Source organism: Lagenorhynchus albirostris, chromosome 7 (genome assembly GCF_949774975.1).
Source record: "Lagenorhynchus albirostris chromosome 7, mLagAlb1.1, whole genome shotgun sequence".
NCBI classification, from domain to species: Eukaryota; Metazoa; Chordata; class Mammalia; order Artiodactyla; family Delphinidae; genus Lagenorhynchus; species Lagenorhynchus albirostris.
This window is the reverse complement of record NC_083101.1, coordinates 68002075-68027783: the sequence shown is the minus strand read 5'-3', so window position 1 is coordinate 68027783 and position 25709 is coordinate 68002075. Positions and strand designations below refer to the sequence as shown.

The 25709-nt window shown below is 41.2% G+C and overlaps 1 protein-coding gene across 2 annotated transcripts in view; it reads right to left on the bottom strand.

The window, feature by feature from the left end:
• ADAMTSL1 (ADAMTS like 1) overlaps positions 1 to 25709 on the bottom strand; it is a 1031718-nt gene that overhangs the window by 2444 nt on the left and 1003565 nt on the right. For both annotated transcript variants that reach the window (XM_060155110.1, XM_060155111.1), the window contains 2 exons: positions 1429 to 1538; positions 416 to 636 (listed from right to left, as the gene is read on the bottom strand). In XM_060155110.1, the coding sequence (XP_060011093.1) occupies positions 416 to 636; positions 1429 to 1538 (331 nt within the window). The remainder of the gene's footprint in view (positions 1 to 415; positions 637 to 1428; positions 1539 to 25709) is intronic.

The following is a 25709-nucleotide window of genomic DNA, read 5'->3' as shown; positions in this document are numbered from 1 at the left end:
GCTGATTTCACCCAGCACTTGCTGGGTGAAAGATACTGAAAGGATCTTTCAGTATTTCTTCAAGCAGGATTTCTGCCCCTTTCTCACTTTCTTTTCCTTCTGGGACCTATGTAATGCAAGCCCTTTAATCTAGCATCACTTTTTTTCCTGAGACACTGGCTGTCTCAGGGGCCAGGATGGAGCCCTTGGGCCACACCCAGCCATCTCTTGTGGCCTGGACACATATCCTCGCATGCACCTTTGCTCGCCTGCATGCACCCATGCACCCTCTGAAAAGAAACAGCTCCAGCCCTAGCTCAGGATCCTTGGGAAAGCTGGTCCACTGCCCTATGCTCAGGCTGAGTTCCGGGGACTGCCCGCTGCACCTGACGCCTCGTGGGGAATCTGCAGAAGGCTCTGTGGGGTTGGAACGTACTGTTTTCACACGGGGTGATGTTGCAGCGCTGCCAGTTGGTGGGCCGGGGCCCCCAGGAGCACAGGTGCTCGGGCACTGCCTTGTTGGTGCGGGCGTGCACGCACTCCACGCGCCGGGACTGGAAGCCGTAGTTGCCGCAGGTCGCCGTGCACAGGGTCCACAGGCTGACCCTCCAGTGTACGCTGCAGGCTTCGGACCAGCAGTTCTGGGTGCTCACGGGCCTGTGGTAGGAGGGTGGCAGGATTAGGGTCTGCCTCTCTGGGGGATGAATTAGGGGAGCTGATGTGAAAACAGTGCTGGAAACCCCAAAATCTCAGGTATCCCTGAGAACTCCCAGTTCTCAGAACTCCCAGCGCTGCCAGCCCTGGGTTCTGATCTCTGCTCTGTTACTGAATGGCTGTAGGGTCTCAGAAGACCCCTTCCTCTCACTGGGCCTCTGTCTGCTCATCTCTACAATGTCCGTGTCACTGGATGACCTGAGAATGAGCTCTACCGGGGTGGGGGACGGCAGAGCCGCTCTCAGGGGCGGGGACCTTAGCCGGGGGGGGGGGGGTGATGAGCCCTCTCCCCGAGGGAAGGAAGGATGACAGGGGCTGGGGGCTGGATAGGAGTGGTAGGCTGAGACCTGGGGACAGGGGTCTCAGCATAACTTCTAGAGGGAGGTGGACAAGAGTGAGAGGCTGGTGGAGCCCTTGGGGTCTGGTGCCCACTTTGTGGACCTGACCTCCTGCCCACCCTGTAGCCAGCACGAGTCTCTTGTGCCATCAGGCCTCCTCAGAGGAACAGCATCCTCTGCATTCTCTCTCCATCTCCCAAATGGGAAAGCCCAGCCTGGCCCATTCAGTAAGCACGAGGCCACCGCTGAGCCATCTACCTCTGAGGCCAGTGACCTGGGGAGAATGGAGGTGACCGCTGGGACCATGGAAGGTTGGAGGAGAAACGTTTACTTACCACCGTCTTTCCGTGCTATTGACACAGGGCCTGGGAAAAGGCAGTCCGTGGCTCTCTCTTACCTCGGAAGGGCGCTGCACTGCTCTGATGGTAAGGTGATGCCATCCCGGGTCTGGCAGAAGACTTGTCTGTGCTGCACGGCGAGGCGAGGCCCGACGCAAGGCCCGTTGCACTGGGAAGCAGAAACAGGTGACATACACGTTAGCCAAGTCACAGGACAGGCTGCAATGCCCAGGCTGCGTGGGGCAAAAGATCCTTGTGCGGGGGCTTGTTTGAGGCCCTGAGATCACTTATCTTGCCCCTCTTTACACCAACTTAAAGGATATCCACCAGCACATTTTTGCTTAGTCCATAGTGGGAGGGTTAGCTTTGCTGTGGTCTGTGAGTATTCTGCTAGCAAATGGCTAATGGCAGTATAGAGCCAGTCAGAGATGTCAGCCCCCTCCCAGAGTAACCATATGGAAGGTTAATCTTGGCATAATGGACTAGGAATGTGGTGGTAGGCTTTAGAGTTGAACACCTCTAAATAAGCCCCTCTTCCTTCCCTCCTTCAGTCCAGAGGGTAATTTGGTTTATTGTTTTCTTGCAAAATTCGTCCAAGAAACCAAGTCCATGATTTCTTTCCTTTCTTTGGTTTCATTTTCTCCAGGATAAACCAAGGGTGGCTGAACAAAGGTAGACTTAGGTGTGTATAGTTAGTCCATGCTCGTGGAGATGGTTAAGCTCTCCCCAGGGCTGGCAGAGCCAGACCATCGTGGCGAAACCCGCCACCAACGATGGTGTCTGTAAAATACGAAACATCTGCTATTTGAGTAGGGTAAAGGGACAGACATCCCTCGGAGGTCACTTTATAGAGCAAGGGCTCTTAAACGTGGAAGTATCTGGACTCCTAGGGGTCCACAGGGGAGCTGTTGACCCTTAAAATTATAAGCAGCAATCCTGTTTTGTGTAACATTTAATTTATTTTTTTAGTCTTTGAGCCCTTCACCCATTATTTCCACACCCCACCCGCGCCTCTGGCAACACCAATCTGTTCTCTGTATCTACGAGCTTGCTTTTTTTTAAAAAAAAAAAAATATTCCACATATAAGAGAGATCATATGGTATTTGTCTCTCTCTGTATGACTTCTCTAACTTAGCGTAATGCCCTTGAGGTCCGTTCATGTTGTCGCAAATGGCAAGATTTCATTCTTTTTGACCGTATACATGTGGGATTATTTATGATCTCTTTGTGTTCATCTTATTTGGAGCCCTATGGGCTTCCTGGAGCTGGGTGTCTAGTTCCTTCCCCAGGTTAGGGAATCTTTCAGTATTTCTTCAAGCAGGATTTCTGCCCCTTTCTCACTTTCTTTTCCTTCTGGGACCTATGTAATGCAAGCCCTTTAATCTAGCATCACTTTTTTTCCTTCTCTGATTAGGTGAGTTCCACTGCCCTGACTTCTAATTCACTGAGCCTTTGTTTGCTTCATGTAGTCTGTTGTTGAACACCTAAACAATTTTCAGTTAATGTGTTCCTCCTTCAGCTCTGACTTCTATTTGGTACTTTTTAATATTTTCTATCATCACTTTGTTGAATTTTTCACTCTGTTCACCCATCTTAATTCATCCATGCTGAATTTCTAAAAGCTCTCAGGGAACGCCAATGTTATTGGTCCACGGACCACACTTTAAAGAGTAGCAAGGCTTGAGGCATTACAAATTACAGGGAACTGCTTGATCTCAAAATCCTTTTAATATAATTTTTTATAAATTTATTTTATTTTTGGCTGCGTTGGGTCTTCGTTGCTGTGCTCAGGCTTTCTCTAGTTGCGGCGAGCTGGGGCTACTCTTCATTGTGGTGCACAGGCTTCTCATGGCGGTGGCTTCTCATTGCGGAGCATGGGCTCTAGGCACGCGGGCTCAGTAGTTGTGGCTTGCGGGCTCTAGAGCGCAGCCTCATTAGTTGTGGCGCACGGGCTTAGCTGCTTCGCGGCATGTGGCATCTTCCCGGACCAGGGCTCGAACCCGTGTCCCCTGCACTGGCAGGCGGACTCTCAACCACTGCACCACCAGGGAAGCCCCCCTTTTAATATTTTTGCATTGGTGATATATTGTTGGGATGTGATTCAAACTATAGATGCCCACCAAACCTCCATATTCCACTCCTGTAAGAATGAAAATGATAATAGTTTCTGACAAGAAAATCCTTTTGGAAGAGTGTCATTCAAAGATCTATTCCTTCATCTTCCTACCTCTTTGAAGTCTTTGAAAACCATGCTGGTTTTAGTCTAAGTAGAACTAAGACCACCTTCTCAGTTCTAACAACCTGGCTTCATGTAATAATTCAACATTCTTCTTTTAATCCAACATACATTTATGAGGCACCTGTCTTGGGTAGGGAATGTGTTCCATAAAAGCGTATGTGAAAGAATGATGGCAAAAACAGCCCCGGAATGTTTGCAGGAGAATTATATGAGAGGTAGAATTATAACTGTGGCTGTGAAACATGTGCCAGATCATGAGACGTATTGTAAGCTGTCTGAGGAGTTTGCTGTCTGAGGAGTTTGCTGTCTGAGGAGTTTGCTGTCTGAGGAGTTTGCTGTCTGTCTGAGGAGTTTGCTGTCTGTCTGAGGAGTTTGCTGTCTGTCTGAGGAGTTTGCTGTCTGAGGAGTTTGCTGTCTGAGGAGTTTGCTGTCTGTCTGAGGAGTTTGCTGTCTGAGGAGTTTGCTGTCTGTCTGAGGAGTTTGCTGTCTGTCTGAGGAGTTTGCTGTCTGAGGAGTTTGCTGTCTGAGGAGTTTGCTGTCTGAGGAGTTTGCTGTCTGAGGAGTTTGCTGTCTGTCTGAGGAGTTTGCTGTCTGTCTGAGGAGTTTGCTGTCTGTCTGAGGAGTTTGCTCTCTGTCTGAGGAGTTTGCTGTCTGAGGAGTTTGCTGTCTGAGGAGTTTGCTGTCTGAGGAGTTTGCTGTCTGTCTGAGGAGTTTGCTGTCTGTCTGAGGAGTTTGCTGTCTGAGGAGTTTGCTGTCTGTCTGAGGAGTTTGCCGTCTGTCTGAGGAGTTTGCTGTCTGAGGAGTTTGCTGTCTGAGGAGTTTGCTGTCTGTCTGAGGAGTTTGCCGTCTGTCTGAGGAGTTTGCTGTCTGAGGAGTTTGCTGTCTGTCTGAGGAGTTTGCTGTCTGTCTGAGGAGTTTGCTGTCTGAGGAGTTTGCTGTCTGAGGAGTTTGCTGTCTGTCTGAGGAGTTTGCTGTCTGTCTGAGGAGTTTGCTCTCTGTCTGAGGAGTTTGCTGTCTGAGGAGTTTGCTGTCTGAGGAGTTTGCTGTCTGTCTGAGGAGTTTGCTGTCTGTCTGAGGAGTTTGCTGTCTGTCTGAGGAGTTTGCTGTCTGTCTGAGGAGTTTGCTGTCTGTCTGAGGAGTTTGCTGTCTGAGGAGTTTGCTGTCTGAGGAGTTTGCTGTCTGTCTGAGGAGTTTGCTGTCTGTCTGAGGAGTTTGCTGTCTGAGGAGTTTGCTGTCTGTCTGAGGAGTTTGCTATCTGTCTGAGGAGTTTGCTGTCTGAGGAGTTTGCTGTCTGTCTGAGGAGTTTGCTGTCTGTCTGAGGAGTTTGCTGTCTGAGGAGTTTGCTGTCTGTCTGAGGAGTTTGCTGTCTGTCTGAGGAGTTTGCTGTCTGAGGAGTTTGCTGTCTGAGGAGTTTGCTGTCTGTCTGAGGAGTTTGCTGTCTGAGGAGTTTGCTGTCTGAGGAGTTTGCTGTCTGTCTGAGGAGTTTGCTGTCTGAGGAGTTTGCTGTCTGAGGAGTTTGCTGTCTGAGGAGTTTGCTGTCTGTCTGAGGAGTTTGCTGTCTGTCTGAGGAGTTTGCTGTCTGTCTGAGGAGTTTGCTGTCTGTCTGAGGAGTTTGCTGTCTGTCTGAGGAGTTTGCTGTCTGAGGAGTTTGCTGTCTGTCTGAGGAGTTTGCTGTCTGTCTGAGGAGTTTGCTGTCTGTCTGAGGAGTTTGCTGTCTGAGGAGTTTGCTGTCTGTCTGAGGAGTTTGCTGTCTGAGGAGTTTGCTGTCTGTCTGAGGAGTTTGCTGTCTGAGGAGTTTGCTGTCTGTCTGAGGAGTTTGCTGTCTGAGGAGTTTGCTGTCTGTCTGAGGAGTTTGCTGTCTGAGGAGTTTGCTGTCTGTCTGAGGAGTTTGCTGTCTGTCTGAGGAGTTTGCTGTCTGAGGAGTTTGCTGTCTGTCTGAGGAGTTTGCTATCTGTCTGAGGAGTTTGCTGTCTGAGGAGTTTGCTGTCTGTCTGAGGAGTTTGCTGTCTGTCTGTCTGAGGAGTTTGCTGTCTGAGGAGTTTGCTGTCTGTCTGAGGAGTTTGCTGTCTGAGGAGTTTGCTGTCTGTCTGAGGAGTTTGCTGTCTGTCTGAGGAGTTTGCTGTCTGTCTGAGGAGTTTGCTGTCTGAGGAGTTTGCTGTCTGTCTGAGGAGTTTGCTGTCTGAGGAGTTTGCTGTCTGTCTGAGGAGTTTGCTGTCTGTCTGAGGAGTTTGCTGTCTGTCTGAGGAGTTTGCTGTCTGAGGAGTTTGCTGTCTGAGGAGTTTGCTGTCTGTCTGAGGAGTTTGCTGTCTGAGGAGTTTGCTGTCTGAGGAGTTTGCTGTCTGTCTGAGGAGTTTGCTGTCTGAGGAGTTTGCTGTCTGAGGAGTTTGCTGTCTGTCTGAGGAGTTTGCTGTCTGTCTGAGGAGTTTGCTGTCTGTCTGAGGAGTTTGCTGTCTGTCTGAGGAGTTTGCTGTCTGTCTGAGGAGTTTGCTGTCTGAGGAGTTTGCTGTCTGAGGAGTTTGCTGTCTGAGGAGTTTGCTGTCTGAGGAGTTTGCTGTCTGTCTGAGGAGTTTGCTGTCTGAGGAGTTTGCTGTCTGAGGAGTTTGGATTTTCTTATGAATGCCACTTTGTTGGGGTGGGGGAGGGGAGGCACCTAGAAAGGGTTTTAAGTGGGAGTGTCACGATCAGAGTTACTCTTTAAAAAGATTATTCTGTCAGCAGTACGGTAATTGAATTGGAAAGTGAATAGACCGGAGAAAGTAATCTAGGTAACAAATTTTGCTGATCAGAATGAAGGCACTGGGCAATGGAAATGGAGAGGAGATTCTATGAAAGTATGATTCGCATGGCTTCAGTGGTGCCTTGACAGGGATAAAAGACAGGGAGGGAGCTAAGATGAGTCTCGGGTTTATGGACTGAACATAAAGGTAAGAATTTGTTTTGAAGATGTTTTGTATGAGATGTTTGTGAAATATCCAAATATATATGTTCATAGATCTGTGACTTAAAAGAGAGCTGTGCTGAACACTGTCCATTTGAAAGTCATCAGTAGACCAGTGGTGGCTAGGAGTCATAGGTAGTATAACCCAAGGGGAGGGAGAGCATGAGATGAAAAGGCTTAGGGCAGAACCCTGAGGGACACTGCAGGAAGAGGAGAAAAAAAGGAATTAAACTGCAGGAAAGGAGAAAAAAAAGAACTTAGAAAATGTATTCACAGAGACCAACAAAGGAGTTTCCAGAAAGGAAAAAGGGTCAGTAGTATCAAAATGTGTCAAAAAGAACAAACAAGATAGAGTAAGAATTGGCAGTACCCAACGGAACCTGACTTATAGGCTGCACTGGTGACCCTGTGAAGGGCAGTTTCAGTGTGGCAATTGGCACTTAAGTCAAACCAGCAATGAGTAGAGAAACAAATGAGAGTGGAAGAAATAGGACTCCCGGAGACATATCACTCCTTCAAGAATTCCCAGTTGTGGTCAAAAGACATCAGCAAAATGGCAGACTAGGTAGCTCTAAGTCCTCATTCACACACAGAAATATCAAAAAGCAACTGGAAACTGGCTGAACTAATCTTATAGGAATTCTGAAAAAGTCAAAGGTCTACAGCAACCTAGCAAGTGCCCAATAAAGAAAACTGCCCCCCATCTTTATTGGAGTATAATTGCTTTACAATGTTGTGTTAGTTTCTGCTATACAACAGAGCGAATCAGCCATATGCATACATATGTCCCCATATCCCCTCCTTCTTGAGCCTCCCTCCCACCCTCCCTACCCCACCCCTCAAGGTCGTCTCAAAGCACCGAGCTGATCTTCCTTTGCTATGTAGCTGCTTCCCAATAGCTATCGATTTTACATTAGTTAGCGTATATATGTCAATGCTACTCTCCCACTTTGTCCTAGCTTCCCCTCCGCCCCCCCCCACCCTGCCATGTCCTCAAGTCTGTTCTCTATGTCTGTGTCTTTATTCCTGCCCCTAGGTTCATCAGTACCATTTTTTTAGATTCCATATATATGCATTAGCATATGGTATTTGTTTTTCTCTTTCTGACTAACTCTGCATGACAGACTCTAGCTCCATCCACCTCACTACAAATAACTAACTCAGTTTCCTTCTTTTTTTATGGCTGAGTAATATTCCATTGTATATATGTGCCACATCATCTTTATCCAGTCATCTGTTGATGGACATTTAGGTTGCTTCCATGTCCTAGCTATCGTAAACAGTGCTGCAGTGAACACTGTGGTACATGTATGTTTTTGAATTATGGTTTTTCTCAGGGTATATAGCATGGCAGTTTTGGTCTAGAGGCAGCAGTAGCCCATTTTCCTCCCACCATCTGTAGGGAGCGGAGGAGATCCTATTTGCAGTATGTAATGTTCTATCCTGTCTGTCAGAGGGCTACCTGAAGGACTGGTCTCTGTCTCATCTAACTCATGTATCAAGTGGCAGCCGCTACTTGTGAAAGCTGCAAGGGGACTACAGACACTTGGGGCAGGAGATTACAGATGGAGGCATACAATAGACCACCTAAGGCTCTGGGGACAACCTGGGGTGAGACCATCTTGGAAATTAAGACATTCAAAAGCAGCCATATATAAAGGGGAATTCTGAAAGTCACAAGCAGGCCCAGGCAAGACATATGCTCAGGAAAGATCTGAGAAGACCTTAAGCTTTCATCTCAGGCTGATCCCGAGGTTCAGAGAACACCCAGTTAAGCAGTGAAGGTGTGCACAGGCACAGAGAAAGTATATTCAAAGACTGGGAGAGATGTCTGTTTTTTTCAATGCCCAATTTCCAAGAATAAATCATAAGCACTTCAAAGAAACAGGAAATCATGGCCCATTCAAGGAAGAAAGTGAAGTGGCAGAACCAGCCCTAAAGAAGCAGGGCATCAAATGTATTAAACAAAGACTTTAAAACAACCATCATAAACATGTTAAAAGATCTAAAGAAAAACATGAATAAAGAACTAAAGGAAATCAGAAAAAATGATATTAACAAAGAGTTAGTAATTATAAAAAGAAACTAAACAAATTGTGGAGCTAAAAAATACAATATCTGAATTGAAAATTTCACTAGCAGAGTTCAACAGCAGGTTTGAGGACACAGAAGAAACAATTAGCAAACCTGAAATGAAAACAGGACAATTAAAATTATTGAGTCTAATGAGCTGAAAGAAAAGACATGACAGTGGGACCAACATATACACATGCAGGAGTCCCAGAAGACGGAGGGAGAGAGAAAGGTGCAGCAAGATCATTTGAAGAAATAATTGCCAAACATTTCCCAAATTTGATACAAGATACAAATCTAAAAATCCGAAAAGCTCAACAAATTCCACGTAGAATAAACTCAAAGGGAACCACACTGAGATACAGTATAATGAAATTGTCTTACAAATAAACACAAAGAATCTTGAAATCAACAAGATAGACTCATCAGGTACAAGGGATCCTCAAAAAGATTAGCAGATGATTTCTCAGCAGAACCCTTGCAGGCCAGAAGGTGGTAGGAGAATTATATCTTTAAAGTGCTGAAAAGAAAAAAATAAACTATGTACCTAGAATTCTATATCCAGTGAAACTGTCGTTCAGAAATGAGGGTGAACTTAAGATATTTGCAGATAAGATGAGAGGGAGTTTATTAATTACCACTATACCTGACTATAAGAAACATGAGAGACCCTCCGGTTAAAATGAAAGGATGCAAGACAGTAACTCCAAGCCATAAGATATAAAGATTGCCAGCAAATGTAAATACATGAGCAAATGTAAAAACATGAGCAAATATAAAAATTAGTATTATGCTTTTGGTATGTAACTCCACTTTTTATTCTCTACAGGATTTAAATGACAAAATGCATTAAAAATAATTATATATCTGTAAGTGGATATGCAATGTATAAAGATGTAACTTTTATATTATTAACATATAGGAAACGGGACAGAGCTCTATAGGAATAGAGTTTGTGTGTGTGGTTGAAGTTAAGTTGCTATAAATTAAAACTAGATTGTTATACCTTTAGAATGTTATATGTAATTCCAAGAGCAATGACAAATTAAATATCTACAGACTATACTCAGAAAAACCCAAAACCAAAACATCAGCTAAACACTAAAGAAGGCAGTAATGAAGGTAATGAATGGGGGAAGCTATAAGACACCTAAGACAAATAACAGTGGGAAAAGTAAGTCCTTCCTTATCAGTAATTACTTTAAATGTAAATGGAAAACACAAGCCTCTCCAATCAAAAGGCATAGATTGGCAATCTATCTATTATTTTTAATGTATTTTAAAAATTGAAGTATAGTTGACTTACAATGTTGTGTTTCTGGTATACAGCAAAGTGATTCATATATGTATATATATATAATTTTTCATATTCTTTTCCATTATAGGTTATTACAAGATATTGAATATAGTTCCCTGGGCTATACAGTAGGTCCTTCTTGTTTATCTATTTTTAAATAGTTTAATTAAAAAAAATTATTTTATATTGGAGTATAGTTGATTTACAATGTTGTGTTAGTTTCGGGTATACAGAAAGTGATTCAGTTATACATATACCCATTCTTTTTCACATTCTTTTCCCATAGGTTATTACAGAATATTGAGTAGAGTTTCCTGTGCTATACAGAAGGTCCTTGTTGGTTATCTATTTTAAATATAGCAGTGTGTACATGTCAATCCCAAACTCCCAATCTATCCCTCCCCCACCCCACCCTTCCCCCCTGGTAACCATAGGTTCGTTTTCTAAGTCTGTGAGTCTGTTTCTGTTTAGTAAGTAAGTTCATTTGTATCATTTTTAAAGATTCCTCATATAATCAATATCATATGATATTTGTCTTTCTCTGATTTACTTCACCTAGTATGATAATCTCCAGGTCCATACATGTTGCTGCAAATGACATTCTTTCTTTCTTTTTAACGTCCGAATAATATTCCATTGTATATATGTACCACGTCTTCTTTATCCATTCCTCTGTTGATGGACATTTAGGTTGCTTCCATGTCTTGGCTATTGTAAGTAGTGCTGCAATGAATATTGGGGTGCATGTATGTTTTTGAATTGCAGTTTTCTCCAGATATATGCCCAGGAGTGGGATTGCAGGATAATATGGTAGTGCTATTTTTAGTTTTTTAAGAAACCCACATACTGTTCTCTATAGTGCTTGTACCAATTTACATTCCCACCAACAGTGCAGGAGGGTTCCCTTTTCTCCACACCCTCTCCAGCATTTATTGTTTCTATACTTTTTGATGATGGCCATTCTGCTGGTGTGAGGTGATATCTCATTGTAGTTTTTGATTTGCGTTTCTCTAGTGATTAGTGATGTTGAGCATCCTTTCATGTGCCTGTTGGCCATCTGTATGCGTTCTTTGGAGAAATGTCTAATTAGGTCTTCTGCCCATCGTTTGATTGGGTTGTTTGTTTTTTTTAATATTGAGCCCCATGATCTGTTTGTGTGCTTTGGAGATTAATCCCTGTGGGTTGCATTGTTTGCAAATATTTTCTCCCATTATGTGGGTTCTCTTTTCATTTTGTTTATGGTTTCCTTTGCTGTACAAAAGTTTTTGAGTTTAATTAGGTCCCATTTGTTTATTTTTGTTTTTATTTCGATTACTCTAGGAGACAGATAGAAAAAGATACCACTGTGATTTATGTCAGACTGTTCTGCCTGTGTTTTCCTCTAAGGGTTTTATGGTGTCTGGTCTTACATTTAAGTCTTTCCGTTTATTTTTGTGTATAGTGTTAGAAAATCTTCTAATTTCATTCTTTTACATGTAGCTGTCCAGTTTTCCCAGCACAACTTATTGAAGAGACTATCTTTTCTACATCGTCTAATTAATTGACCATAGATGCGTGGGTTTATCTCTGGGCTTTCTTTCCTGTTCCGTGATCTGTATTTCTGTTTTTGTGCCAGTACCATACTGTTTCAATGACTAACTTTCTGGTATGATCTGAAGACAGGAAGCCTGATTCCTCCAGCTCCGTTGTTCTTTCTGAAGATTGCTTTGCCTATTTGGGGTCTTTTGTGTCTCCATACAAATTTTAAGATTTTTTGTTCTAGTTCTATGAAGAATGCCATCGGTAATTTGATAGGGATTGCACTAGTTCTGTGAAGAATGCCATTGGTAATTTGATAGGGATTGCACTGAATCTGTAGATTGCCTTGGGTAGTAGAGTCATTTTGTCGATATTGATTCTTTCAATCCAAGAACATGGTATATCTTTCCACCTGTCTGTGTCATCTTTGATTTCCTTCATCAGCATCTTACAGTTTTCAGAGTACTGGTCTTTGGTCTCCTTAGGTAGGTTTATTCCTAAGTAAGTATTTTACTCTTTTTGATGAGATGGAAAATGGGATTGTTTCCTTATTTCTCATTCTGATCTTTCATTGTTAGTGTATAGGAATGCAAGAGATTTCTGTGTATGAATTTTGTATCCTGCAACTTTACCAAATTCATTGATGAGCTCCAATAGTTTTCTGGTAGCATCTTTAGGATTTTCTATATATAGTATCCTGTCATCTGCAAATAGTGACATTTTTACTTCTTTTCCCATTTGGATTCCTTTTCTTTTTCTTCTCTGATTGCCACAGCTAGGACTTCAGGATTATGTTGAATTAAAGTGGCAAGACAGGACACCCTTGTCTTCTTCCTAACCTTACAGGAAATGCTTTCAGTTGTTGACCACTGAATATGGTGTTAGCTGTGGGTTTGTCATATGTGGTCATATGAGGTAGGTTCCCTCCATGCCCACTTTCTGGAGAGTTTTAATCATGAATGGGTGTTGAATTTTATCAGAAGCTTTTTCTGCATCTATTGAGATGATCACATGGTTTTCTTATTCAATTTGTTGATGTGGTGTATCACACTGATTGGTCGCGGTGTACGATCCTTTATTGTTGGATTCAGATTGCTAGTATTTTGGTGAGTTTTTTTGCATCTATGTTCATCAGTGATACCGGCCTGTAATTTTCTTTCTTTTGTGGTATCTTTGTCTCGTTTTGGTATGCTGGTGACCTCATAGAATGAGTGTGGGAGTATTCCTTCCTCTGTGATTTTTTGGAATAGTTCCAGAAGGACAGGTGTTAACTCTTCTCTAAATGTTTGATAGAATTCACCTGTGAAGCAGTCTGGTCTTGGACTTTTGTTTCGTGGAAGTTTTTAAATCACCCTTTCAATTTCAGCACTTGTGATTGGTCTGATCATCTTTTCTATTTCTTCTTGGTTCAGTCTTGGGAGAGTGTGCCTTTCTAAGAATTTGTCCATTTCTTCTACGTTGTGCATTTTAATGGCATAGAGTTGCTTATAGTACTCTTATGATCCTTTGGATTTCTGTGGTGTCTGTTGTAGCTTCTCCTTTTTCATTTCTAATTTTATTGATTTGAGGCCTCTCCCTCTTTTTCTTGGTCAGTCTGGCTAAAGGTTTATCATCAATTTTGTTCATCTTCTCAAAGAACCAGCTTTTAGTTTCACTGATCATCTCTATTTCATTTATTTCTGCTCTGATGTTTATGAATTTCTTTCCTTCTGCTAACTTTGGGTTTTGTTTGTTCCTCTTTCTCTAGTTGCTTTAGGTGTAAGGTTAGGTTGTTTATATGAGATGTTTCTTGTTTCCTGAGGTGGGATTGTATTGCTGTAAAATTCCCTCTTAGAACTGCTTTTGCCACATTCCATGGGTTTTGGATTGTCAGGGGTTTTTTTTGTTGTCATTTGTCTCTAGGTATTTTTTGATTTCCTCTTTGATTTCTTCAGTGATCCATTGGTTGTTTAGTAGCATATTGTTTAGCCTTCATGTGTTTGTGTTTTTTCTGTAATTGATTTCTAATCTCATAGCATTGTTTCAAAAAAGATGCTTGATATGATTTCAGTTTTCTTAAATTGATCACAAACGTGATCAAGTTTATAGCAATACAGTATACAAGGAAATAATGTCATGTGCAGCAATATTACTCAAACAAGCATTAAAAAGAAGGAAATAATTTCATTTGCAGCATTAAAAAGAAGCAGTAATGCCATTTGCAGCAATAATGTCATTTGGAGATCATCCATCATACTAAGTGAATAAATCAGAGAAAGACAAATATCATATGATATTGTTTATATGAGGAATCTTTAAAAATGATACAAATGAACTTATTTACTAAACAGAAACAGACTCACAGACCTAGAAAATGAACCTATGGTTACCAGGGGGGAAGGGTGGGGTGGGGGAGGGATAGATTGGGAGTTTGGGATTGACATGTACACACTGCTATATTTAAAATAGATAACCAACAAGGACCTTCTGTATAGCACAGGGAACTCTATCAGTATTCTGTAATAACCTATGGGAAAAGAATGTGGAAAAGAATGGGTATATGTATAACTGAATCACTTTCCGTATACCTGAAACTAACACAACATTGTAAATCAATCAACTATACTCCAATATAAAATAAAAAATTAAAGAGAAAGATCTCAAAGTACCTAACTTTAGCCCTTAAGGAACTGAAATAAGAAGGGCAAACTAAACCCAAAGCTAGTAGAAGAAAGGAAATGATAGAGTGGAGATAAGGAATAGAGAAACAGTAGAGAAAAATCAGGGAAACCAAAAATTAGTTCTCCCTAAAGATCTACAAAATAGACAACTTTAGCTACATTGACTATGAACAAAATAGAGCATTCAAATTATTAAAATCTGAAATGAAAGTGTCAACATTACTACTGATTTTATAGAAATTTAAAAAATATTAAATGAGAGTACTATGAACAACTATACACCAATAAATTGGATAACCTAGATGTAACGGACAATTTCATAGGAACATACAACCCACCAAGACTGAATCATGAAGAAATAAAAATATGACTAGACCTATGAGTGGTAAGGAGATTGAATCAGTAATCAAAGACCTCCCAACAAAGAAAAGCCCTGTACCAGAAAGCCTCACTGGTGAGTTCTACCCAATATTTAAAAAAATAATTTAAACCAATTTTTCTCAAACTCCTCTTCCTGAAATTTGAAGGGGAGGGAACACTAACAAACACTCCCTAACTCATTCTATGAGGCCAGCAATACCCTGATACCAAAGCCAGACAAAGCTGCTATAAGAAATGAAAACTAAAGAATAATATCTCTTCTGATTATTGATGATGAAATCCTGAACAAAATACTAGCAAACCAAATTTAGCAGCATAATAAAAGGAATAAACACCAGGAAGAGGTAGGATTTATTTTTGGAATGTAAGGATGTGTCAACATATGAAAATCACTATAATATACCACATTAGCATAATGAAGGGAAAAAACACATGATCATCGCAACGGATGCAGAAAAAGCACTTGACAAAATTCAACATCCTTTCATGATAAAAACACTAAAAAAACTAGGAGTAGAAAGAAACTACTGCTACCTCAAAATAATAAAGACCATATATGAAAAACCCACAACTAACATCATCCTCAATAGTGAAGACTAAAAACTTCTCCCCTAAGATGAGGAACAAGACAAAATTCAACATCCTTTCATGATAAAAACACTAAAAAAACTAGGAGTAGAAAGAAACTACTGCTACCTCAAAACAATAAAGACCATATATGAAAAACCCACAACTAACATCATCCTCAATAGTGAAGACTAAAAACTTCTGCCCTAAGATGAGGAACAAGAATGCAGTGTTCAGCATTCTTGGACATAGTATTAGAAGTTCAGAGCAGTTAGCCAAGAAAAAAAGAAAAAAGCCATCCAAGTTGGAAAGGAGAAGAAGCAAAATTATCACCGTTCACAGAGATACATTAAAAACCCTTAAAATCCCAATGAATGAACTCAAAGTTGAAGGATACAAAATCAGCATATAAAAATCAACTGCACTTCTATAAATGAATGATGAACAATCTGAAAAGGAAATTAAGAAAACAATTCCATTTATGATAGCACTAAGAATAAAATACCTAGGAATAAACCAAAGAGGCAAAAGACTTGTACATGGAAAACTATAAAAAGAAATTAAAGACACATAGCTGAAACAATCTTGAAAAAAAAAAGTTGGAGGTCTTAAACTTCATGATTTTAAAACTTACTATAAATTCAGAGTAGTCAAAACAGTGTAGTTCTAGCATGCAGACAGATATGTGGACCAATGGAATAGAATAGAGAGCCTAGAAACAAACTTGCATATATAGTCAGATGAAGTATGCCAAGATCTTTTAATGGGGAAAGGACAGTCTTTTTAACAAATGGTTCTGGCAAAACAATATCCACATGCAAAAGAATTAGGCTGGATCCTTACTTTACACCATATAAAAATTGTCTCAAAATGGATCAAAGACTTAAATGTAAGTGTTAAAACTGTTTGAAGAAAACAGAGGGGAAGAGCTTCACGTTATCGGATTTGGCAATCATTTCTTGACTATGACACTAAAAGCACAGGCCACAAGAAAAAATTAGATAAGCTGGACATCATCATAATTAAAAGCTCTTCTTCATCAATGGACACTACCAAAAGAGTGAAAAGGCAACCTACAGAATGGGAGAAAATATTTGCAAATCATAAATCTGATAAAGGATTAATATTCAGAATATATCAAGAAGTACAACTCAAACACAAGGCCTTGAATAGACATTTCACTAAAGAAGATGTATGAATGGGCAATACACACATGAAAGTATGTTCAACATCACTAGTAATTATGGAAATGCAAATCAAAACCACAGTGAGATACCACTTCACGTTCACTAGGACGTCTACTATCAAAAACCCAGAAAATAACAAGCATTGAAGATGTGGGAAAATTGGAACTTTGGTGCACTGATGGTGAGAATGTAAAAGGATATAGCTGCTGTAAAGAACAGTATGGCAGTTCCTCAAAAATTAAACAAAGAATGACCATATGATTTAGCAATTCCACTTCTGGGCATATACTCAAAAGAATGAAAGCAGGAACTTGAACAGATACTATACAAACATGTTCATACTAGCATTATTCATGATAGCCAAAAGATGGAAACAACCCACATGCCCAGTGACAGATGGATGCATAAACAAATGTGATATATACTTATACTGGAATATTATTCAGCCTTAAAAAGGAATGAAATTCTTATACATGCTACAACATGGATGAATCTTGAAAACATTAAAGTGACAGTAGCCAGATACAAAGGGACAAATACTGTATGATTCCACTAAACTAGTGTAGTCAAATTCATAGAAACAAAGTAGAATAGTGGTTACCAGTGACGGGGAGAAAGGGATAATGGGGAATTATTGTTTAATGGGTACAGAGTTTAGTTTGGGATGATGAAAAAGTTTTAAAGATGGATAGTGGTGGTAGTACAACAATATGAATGTACTTAATGCCACGGAATTGTACACTTAAAATAGTTAAAATGTTATGTATATTTTATCACAATAATTTAAAGAAAAGGACTTCCAGTTGTCCACGTCAAGGGGGCATTTTTACATTTTCCCTACCCTTTGTGTGTTTGTGAACAACATTGTCATGCTGGATCCTTCAGAGCCTTATTCTTTTATCTTCTCAGTTCATACCTCCTAGCGTCACCTGGTCAGACAAAAAGATGTGTTTGGCAAGACTTTGGTGTACTTGGCCGTAGCAGGAGGAGCAGTAACTGGCTTTGGACATATTTGCCTGACCAAGAGGACTGCTTTTACCTTAAATCCTTCTTCAGTGGTTGGTAGCCTTCCAGGTTCTCTAAGCATTTGGTGAAACCTGGAGCCTCTTGGTAAAAAAATGTCAATAAACACAAGATTTGGGGTTCCAGTTTAAGATGATGATACAGGAAAATCCTGAATTCACCTCCTCCCACACATACGCTGAGTCTACATCTACATATGGAACAATTTCTTCTTAAAAAATCCTAAAGGCTGCCTGAGTGACAACCACACATTAGGCAAACAAGAAGAAAACCACATCAAAGCAAGTAGGAGGGACTGGGACATAAACCCTGCCCCCAGTGAGGTGACCAACAATTGGGAGAAAACTCAAAACCTGGAGCTTCTCCCCAAGGAGCAAAGGGTTCAAACTCCACATTGGGACCTGTATCTGAGAGATGAGTCCCTCAAACATCTAACTTGGAAAACCAATGGGGCTTACAGCTTACGTCCCAGGGCCCAACTCAGAGACAGCTGATCATACCCAGACTTAAAGTAAAGGAGGCTCACCTGCTTATATTAAAGCATCAGCCTGAGGGCAGATATCTAATTTAACACACAAATCTAGAAGCCTGCTGGAGCACTCTCCAGGACTGAGACTTGTGGGCACCATCTTCACACTCTCCTTTTGCCATGTTCCAGAGCACCAGTATCTCCTGGAAGGGAGCTTTCGCATGTGTTTGGTGCCCCAATCTTTGTGGCTGCTGCCCAGGGAAGGCCTCTTGACTGCCTGGTTCTGGAGGCTAGGGGAGTTTGAATTCTTGGTCCCAAGGAGCTGTAATAATCAATATCACCCCACAAGGAGCCCAAACCACTGTCTGCTGCCAGGGGACACCACTACATAGCCTGACTCCTGAGAGCCAGTGGGGCTTATGCTTGTGGGTCCTACAGGACTATAACCAATGGAGAAAAGCGTTCTTAAACAGCAATCACCCCTAGGGCTCAGCAAGAGGCAACAGAGCCAGAACCTTGGTATATCTGTGAAGGAGCCTTATTAACCAGTCATCATGGCTGCAGTCTGAGAGGTAGACTTCTAATTAAACATGCATCTAGGGACTGACTGTAATCCTTTCTAGAGACCTCAGAGGGTAGGCACTAACTTTGCACTCTCCCTCTGCTGTGCTCCAGAGCACATGTTTCCTGGAGGGGAGCTTTACATGCAGCTGGTGCCCTGGTTTTTATGTCTGGTGCACTAGTTTTTGCAGCTGCCACTCCAGGGATGCCCCTTGATTGGTGGCTCAGGTGATCAGGGGAGCTTGAATTTCGGTGTCCCCTGGGACTGTGGCAATCGGATAGCTGGTTCTTGGAAGGCTGCCACCCCTAGGGCACTGTGCACACAGCAGACTGAGGAACATCCCCCAGCCTTTCTGTGGAGGAATCCTCTTTATTTGTACTGGAGCTATGGCCTGAGGGGCAGGCTCCAGGTTTGGCACACATCTACTGGACTACAAAACTACTCTCAAGGAATGTAGGCTGTGGATGCTGTCTTTGCACTCTCCCTCTGCCTTGCTCCAGTATCTCTTAGGAAAGAGCTTATACACTCATCTAGACCCCTGATACGTGCAGCTGCCATCCAGGGAATACTACTGATCACCTGGTCAGTGTGAGCTATTAAAAATATAATAGGCTGCTGCGACAAGCACAAAGGTTTGAGAGATGACCAAGAGCTGGGACAGAGTTGAAAGACAATGTTCACCTCCTGCATGAGGCCACTCCTTCAAGACTGGGAGAGGTGGTGGTTTCATCTACAGTATGGAAACCAACACAAAGAGTTAAGCAAGATGAAGAAACAGAAATATGTTCCAAATGAAAGAACAGATAAAACCTCAGTGTGTGGTGGGGGGCGGGGGAGACCTCAATGAAATAGAGCTAAGGTATTTACCTGAAAAAGCGTTCAAGGTAATGGTCATAAAGATACTCATAAAACTAGGGAGAAGAATGGATGAACACAATGAGAAATTCAACAAAGAGAAAATATAAAAAAGTACCACAGAAGGCACAGAGCTGAAGAATACAGTTACTGAACTGAAAAATACACTACAGGGGTTCAACAGCAGACTAGATGAAGCAGAAGAAAGCATCAGTCAACTCAAAGACAAGGCAGTGGAACTCACCCCCCAGCCAAAAAAAAAAAAAAAAAGAATAAAACCCAGTGAAGATAGCTTAAGGAGCTGTGGGACAACATCAAACACGTTAACATTCAGATCATAGAGGTCACAGAAAAAGAAGATAGAAAGGAGCAGAAAACTTATTTCAAGAAACAATGGCTGAAAACTTCACTACTCTGGGAAAGAAAATGGACATCCAGTTCCAGGAAGCCCAGAGTGTTCCAAATAAAATAAACCCAAAAGAGACATTATAATTTAAACGTCAAAAGTTAAAGACAAGGAGAGAATCTCAAAAGCAGCAAGAGAAAAACAACTTGTTAGGTATAAGGGAATGCCCAGAAGACTACAGCAGATTTCTCAGCAGGATTGGTAGGCTAGAAGGGAGTGGCACAGTATCTTCAAAGTGCTGAAAGAAGAAAACTTCCAATCAAAAATACTCTACCCAGCAAAGTTATCATTCAGAATTGGAGAGAGAGACAGAGAGTCATCAGCAGTGTCTAAGCTGAGGTGCTGGTGCAGTCATTTTGCACTAGGAACTCTCATGTGAAGAGCCCAGTGCAGTACCTCCACATGTGGTACTCTATGAGCAAGTGAAACTAGACTAAGCACAAAGGATGAAAAAAGGATAGACTGGTTGTACTCAGCATAGGCCTGCATGATACAGTGCTTTGCAGCCAAGACAGGAAACATCTCCTGGAAATAAAAATACTTGGGGAGAGTATCTTTGTACTGACACTGTTTAACGCATCACCAGAGGAAGGAACCAAGATGGCGGAGTAGAACGACATGCTCTCACTCCCTCTTGTGAGAATGCCAGAGTCACGGCTAGCTGCTGGACAGTCATCGACAGGAGGACACTGGAGCTCACCAGAAAGGGTACCCCACATCCAAAGACAAAGGAGAAGCCACAATGAGACAGTAGGAGGAGCACAATCACAGTAAAATCAAATCCCATAACTGCTGGTTCAGTGATACACAGACTGGAGAACACAGAAGTCCACCCGCTGGAGTGAAGGTTCTTAGCCCCACATCAGGCTTCCCAACCTGGGGGTCTGGCAATGGGAGGAGGAATTCTTAGAGAATCAGACTTTGAAGCCTAGTGGGATTTGATTGCAGGACTTTGACAGGACTGGGGGAAACAGAGACTCCACTCTTGGAGGGCACACACAAAGTAGTGTGCACATCGGGATCCCGGAAAAGGAGCAGTGACCCCAGGGGAGGCTGAGCCAGACCTACCTGCTAGTGTTGGAGGGTCTCCTGCGGAGGTGGGGGGTGGCTGGGGCTCACCATGGGGACAAGGACACTGGCGGTGGAGGTTCTGGGGGGTGCTTCTTGGTGTGAGCCCTCCCAGAGTCTGTCATTGGCCCCACCAAAGAGCCCAGGTAGGCTCCAGTCTTGGGTTGCCTCAGGCCAAACAACCAACAGGGAGGGAACCCAGCCCCACCCATCAGCACTCAAGCAGATTAAAGTTTTACTGAGCTCTGCCCACCAGAGCAACAGTCAGCTCTACCCACCACCAGTCCCTCCCATCAGGAAACATACACAAGCCTCTTAGCCTCATCCACCAGAGGGCAGACAGCAGAAGCAAGAAGAACTACAATCCTGCAGCCTGTGGAACAAAAACCATATTCACAGAAAGATAGACAAGATGAAAAGGAAGAGGGCTATGTACCAGATGAAGGAACAAGATAAAACCCCAGAAAAACAACGAAATGAAGTGGAGACAGGCAACCTTCCAGAAAAAGAATTCAGAATAACGACAGTGAAGATGATCCAGGACCTTGGAAAACGAATGGAGGCAAAGATTGAGAAGATGCAAGAAATGTTTAACAAAGACCTAGAAGAATTAAAGAACAAACAAACAGCGATGAACAATACAATAACTGAAATGAGAACTTCACTAGAAGGAATCAATAGCAGAATAACTGAGGCAGAAGAACGGATAAGTGACCTGGAAGACAGAAGGGTGGAATTCACTGCTGCGGAATAGAGTAAAGAAAAAAGAATGAAAAGAAATGAAGACAGCCTAAGAGACCTCTGGGAAAATATTAAATGCAACAACATTCACATTATAGGGGTCCCAGAAGGAGAAGAGAGAGAGAAAGAACCAGAGAAAATATTTGAAGAGATTATAGTCAAAAACTCCCCTAACGTGGGAAAGGAAATAGAGCCACCCAAGTCCAGGAAGTGCAGAGAGTCCCATACAGGATAAACCCAAGGAGAAACATGCCAAGACACATAGTAATCAAATTGGCAAAAATTAAAGACAAAGAAAAATTATTGAAAGCAGCAAGGGAAAAACGACAAATAACATACAAGGGAACTCCCATAAGGTTAACAGCTGATTTCTCAGCAGAAACTCTACAATCCAGAAGGGAGTGGCATGATATACTTAAAGTGATGAAAGGGAAGAACCTACAACCAAGATTACTCTACCCAGCAAGGATCTCATTGAGATTCCATGGAGAAATCAAAAGCTTTACAGCCAAGCAAAAGCTAAGAGAATTCAGCACCACCAAACCAGCTCTACAACAAATGCTAAAGGAACTGCTCTAAGTGGGAAACACAAGAGAAGAAAAGGACCTACAAAAACAAACCCAAAACAATTAAGAAAATGGTCATAGGAAGATACATATCGATAACTACCTTAAGCATGAATGGATTAAATGCTCCAACCAAAAGACACAGGCTTGCTGAATGGATACAAAAACAAGACCCATATATATATGCTGTCTATAAGAGACCCACTTCAGACCTAGGGACACATACAGACTGAAAGTGAGGGGATGGAAAAAGATATTCCATGCAAATGGAAATCAAAACAAAGCTGGAGTAGCAATACACATATCAGATAAAATAGACTTTAAAATAAAGAATGTAACAAGAGACAAGGAAGGACACTACATAATGATCTAGGATCAATCCAAGAAGAAAATATAACAATTATAAATATATATGCACCCAACATAGGAGCACCTCAATACATAAGGCAACTGCTAACAGCTATAAGAGAGGAAATCAGCAGTAACACAATAATAGTGGGGTTACTTTAACACCTCACTTACACCGATGGACAGATCATCCAAAATGAAAATAAATATGGAAACAGAAGCTTTAAATGACACAATAGACCAGACAGATTTAATTGATATTTATAGGACATTCCATCCAAAAACAGCAGATTACACTTTCTTCTCAAATGCACACGGAACATTCTCCAGGAGAGATCACATCTTGGGTCACAAATCAAGCATCAGTAAATTTAAGAAAAATTGAAATCATATCAAGCATCTTTTCTGACCACAACGCTATGACATTAGAAATGAATTACAGGAAAAAAAATGTAAAAAACACAAACACATGGAGGCTAAACAATACGTTACTAAATAACCAAGAGATCACTGAAGAAATCAAAGAGGAAATCAAAAAATACCTAGAGACAAATGACAAAGAAAACATAACGATCCAAAACCTATGGGATGCAGCGAAAGCAGTTCTAAGAGGGAAGATTATAGCTATACAAGCCTACCTCGAGAAACAAGAAAAATCTCAAATAAACAATCTCACCTTACACCTAAAGGAACTAAAGAAGAATTTAAAAACCCCAAAGTTAGCAGAAGGGAAGAAATTATAAAGATCAGAGCAGAAATAAATGAAATAGAAACAAAAGCATAGCGAAGATCAATAAAACTAAAAGCTGGTTCTTTGAGAAGATAAACAAAATTGATAAACCATTAGCCAGACACATCAAGCAAAAGAGCGAGAGGACTCATCAATAAAATAGAGATGAAAAAGGAGAAGTTACAACAGACACCGCAGAAATACAAAGCATCCTAAGAGACTACTACAAGCAACTCTATGCCAATGAAATGGACAACCTGGAAGAAATGGACAAATTCATAGAAAGTTATAACCTCCAAGACTGAACCAGGAAGAAATAGAAAATATGAACAGACCAATCAAATGTAATGAAATTGAAACTGTGATTAAATATCTTCCAACAAAAAAAGTTCAGGACCAGATGGCTTCATAGGTGAATTCTATCAAACATTTAGAGAAGAGCTAACACCCATCCTTCTCAAACTCTTCCAAAAAATTGCAGAGGAAGGAACACTCCCAAACTCATTCTATGATGCCACCATCACCCTGATACCAAGACCAAAGATACTACAATAAAGGAAAATTACAGACCAATATCACTGATGAATATAGATGCAAAAATCCTCAACAAAATACTAGCAAACAGAATCCAACAGCACATTAAAAGGATCATGCACCATGACCAAGTGGGATTTATCCCAGGGATGCAAGGATTCTCCAATATACGCAAATCAATCAATGTGATACACCATATTAACAAATTGAAGAATAAAAACCATATGATCATCTCAATAGATGCAGAAATAGCTTTTGACAAAATTCAACACCCATTTATGATAAAAACTCTCCAGAAACTGGGCATAGAGGGAACCTACCTCAACATAATAAAGGCCATATATGACAAACCACAGCAAACATCATTCTCAATGGTGGAAAACTGAAAGCATTTCCTCTAAGATCAGGAACAAGACAAGGATGTCCACTCTCACCACGATTATTCAACATAGTTTTGGAAGTTTTAGCCACAGCAATCAGAGAAGAAAAGGAAATAAAAGGAATCCAAATCGGAAAAGAAGAAGTAAAGCTGTCACTGTTTGCAGATGAAATGATACTATACATAGAGAATCCTAAAAATGCCACCAGAAAACTACTAGAGCTAATCAGTGAATTTGGTAAAGTTGCAGGATACAAAATTAATGCACAGAAATCTCTGGCATTCCTGTGCAATAAAGACGAAAATGTGAAAGAGAAATTAAGGAAATATTCCCATTTACCACTGCAACAAAAAGAATAAAATACCTATGAATAAACCTAGCTAGGGAGACAAAAGACTTGAATGTAGAAAACTATAAGACACTGATGAAAGAAATTAAAGATGATACGAACAGATGCAGAGATATACCATGTTCTTGCAATGGAAGAATCAATATTGTGAAAATGACTGTACCACCCAAAGCAATCTACAGGTTCAATGCAATCCCTATCAAATTAGCAATGGCATTTTTTACAGAACTAGAACAAAAAATCTTAAAACTTGTATGGAGACACAAAAGACCCCGAATAGCCATAGCAGTCTTGAGGAGAATAAACGGAGCTGGAGGAATCAGATTCCCTGACTTCAGACTATACTACAGACCTACAGTAATCAAGGCCATATGGTACTGGCACAAAAACAGAAACATAGATCAATGGAACAAGACAGAAAACCCAGAGATAAACCCACGCACCTATGGTCAAGTAATCTATGACAAAGGAGGCAAAGATATACAATGGAGAAAAGACAGTCTCTTCAATAAGTGGTGCTGGGAAAACTGGACAGCTACATGTGAAAGAATGAAATTAGAACACTTCCTAACACCAAACACAAAAATAAACTCAAAATGGATTAGAGACCTAAATGTAAGACCAGACACTATAAAATTCTTAGAGGAAAACATAGGAAGAACACTCTCTGACATAAGTCACAGCAAGATCTTTTTTGATCCACCTCCTACAGTAATGGAAATAAAAACAAAAATAAACAAATGGGACCTAATGAAACTTCAAAGCTTTTGCACAGCAAAGGAAACCATAAACAAGATGAAAAGAGAACCCTCAGAATGGGAGAAAATATTTGCAAACGAGTCAACGGACAAAGGATTAATCTCCAAAATATATAAACAGCTCATGAAGCTCAATATTAAAGAAACAAACAACCCAATCCAAAAATGGGCAGAAGACCTAAATAGACATTTCTCCAAAGAAGACATACTGAAGAAGAAGAACATGAAAAGCTGCTCAACATCACTAATTATTAGAGAAATGCAAATCAAAACTACAATGAGGTATCACGTCACACCAGTTAGAATGGGCATCATCAGAAAATCTACAAACAGCAAATGCTGGAGAGGGTGTGGAGAAAAGTGAACCCTCTTGCACTGTTGGTGGGAATGTAAATTGATAGAGCCACTATGGAGACCTGTATGGAGGTTCCTTAAAAAACTAAAAATAGAATTACCATATGATCCAACAATCCCACTACTGGGCATATACCCAGAGAAAACCATAATTCAAAAAGACACATGCACCCCAATGTTCATTGCAGCACTGTTTACAATAGCCAGGTCATGGAAGCAACCTAAATGCCCATCGACAGACGAATGGATAAAGAAGATGTGGTACATATATACAATGGAATATTACTCAGCCATAAAAAGGAACGAAATTGGGTCATTTGTTGAGACGTGGATGGA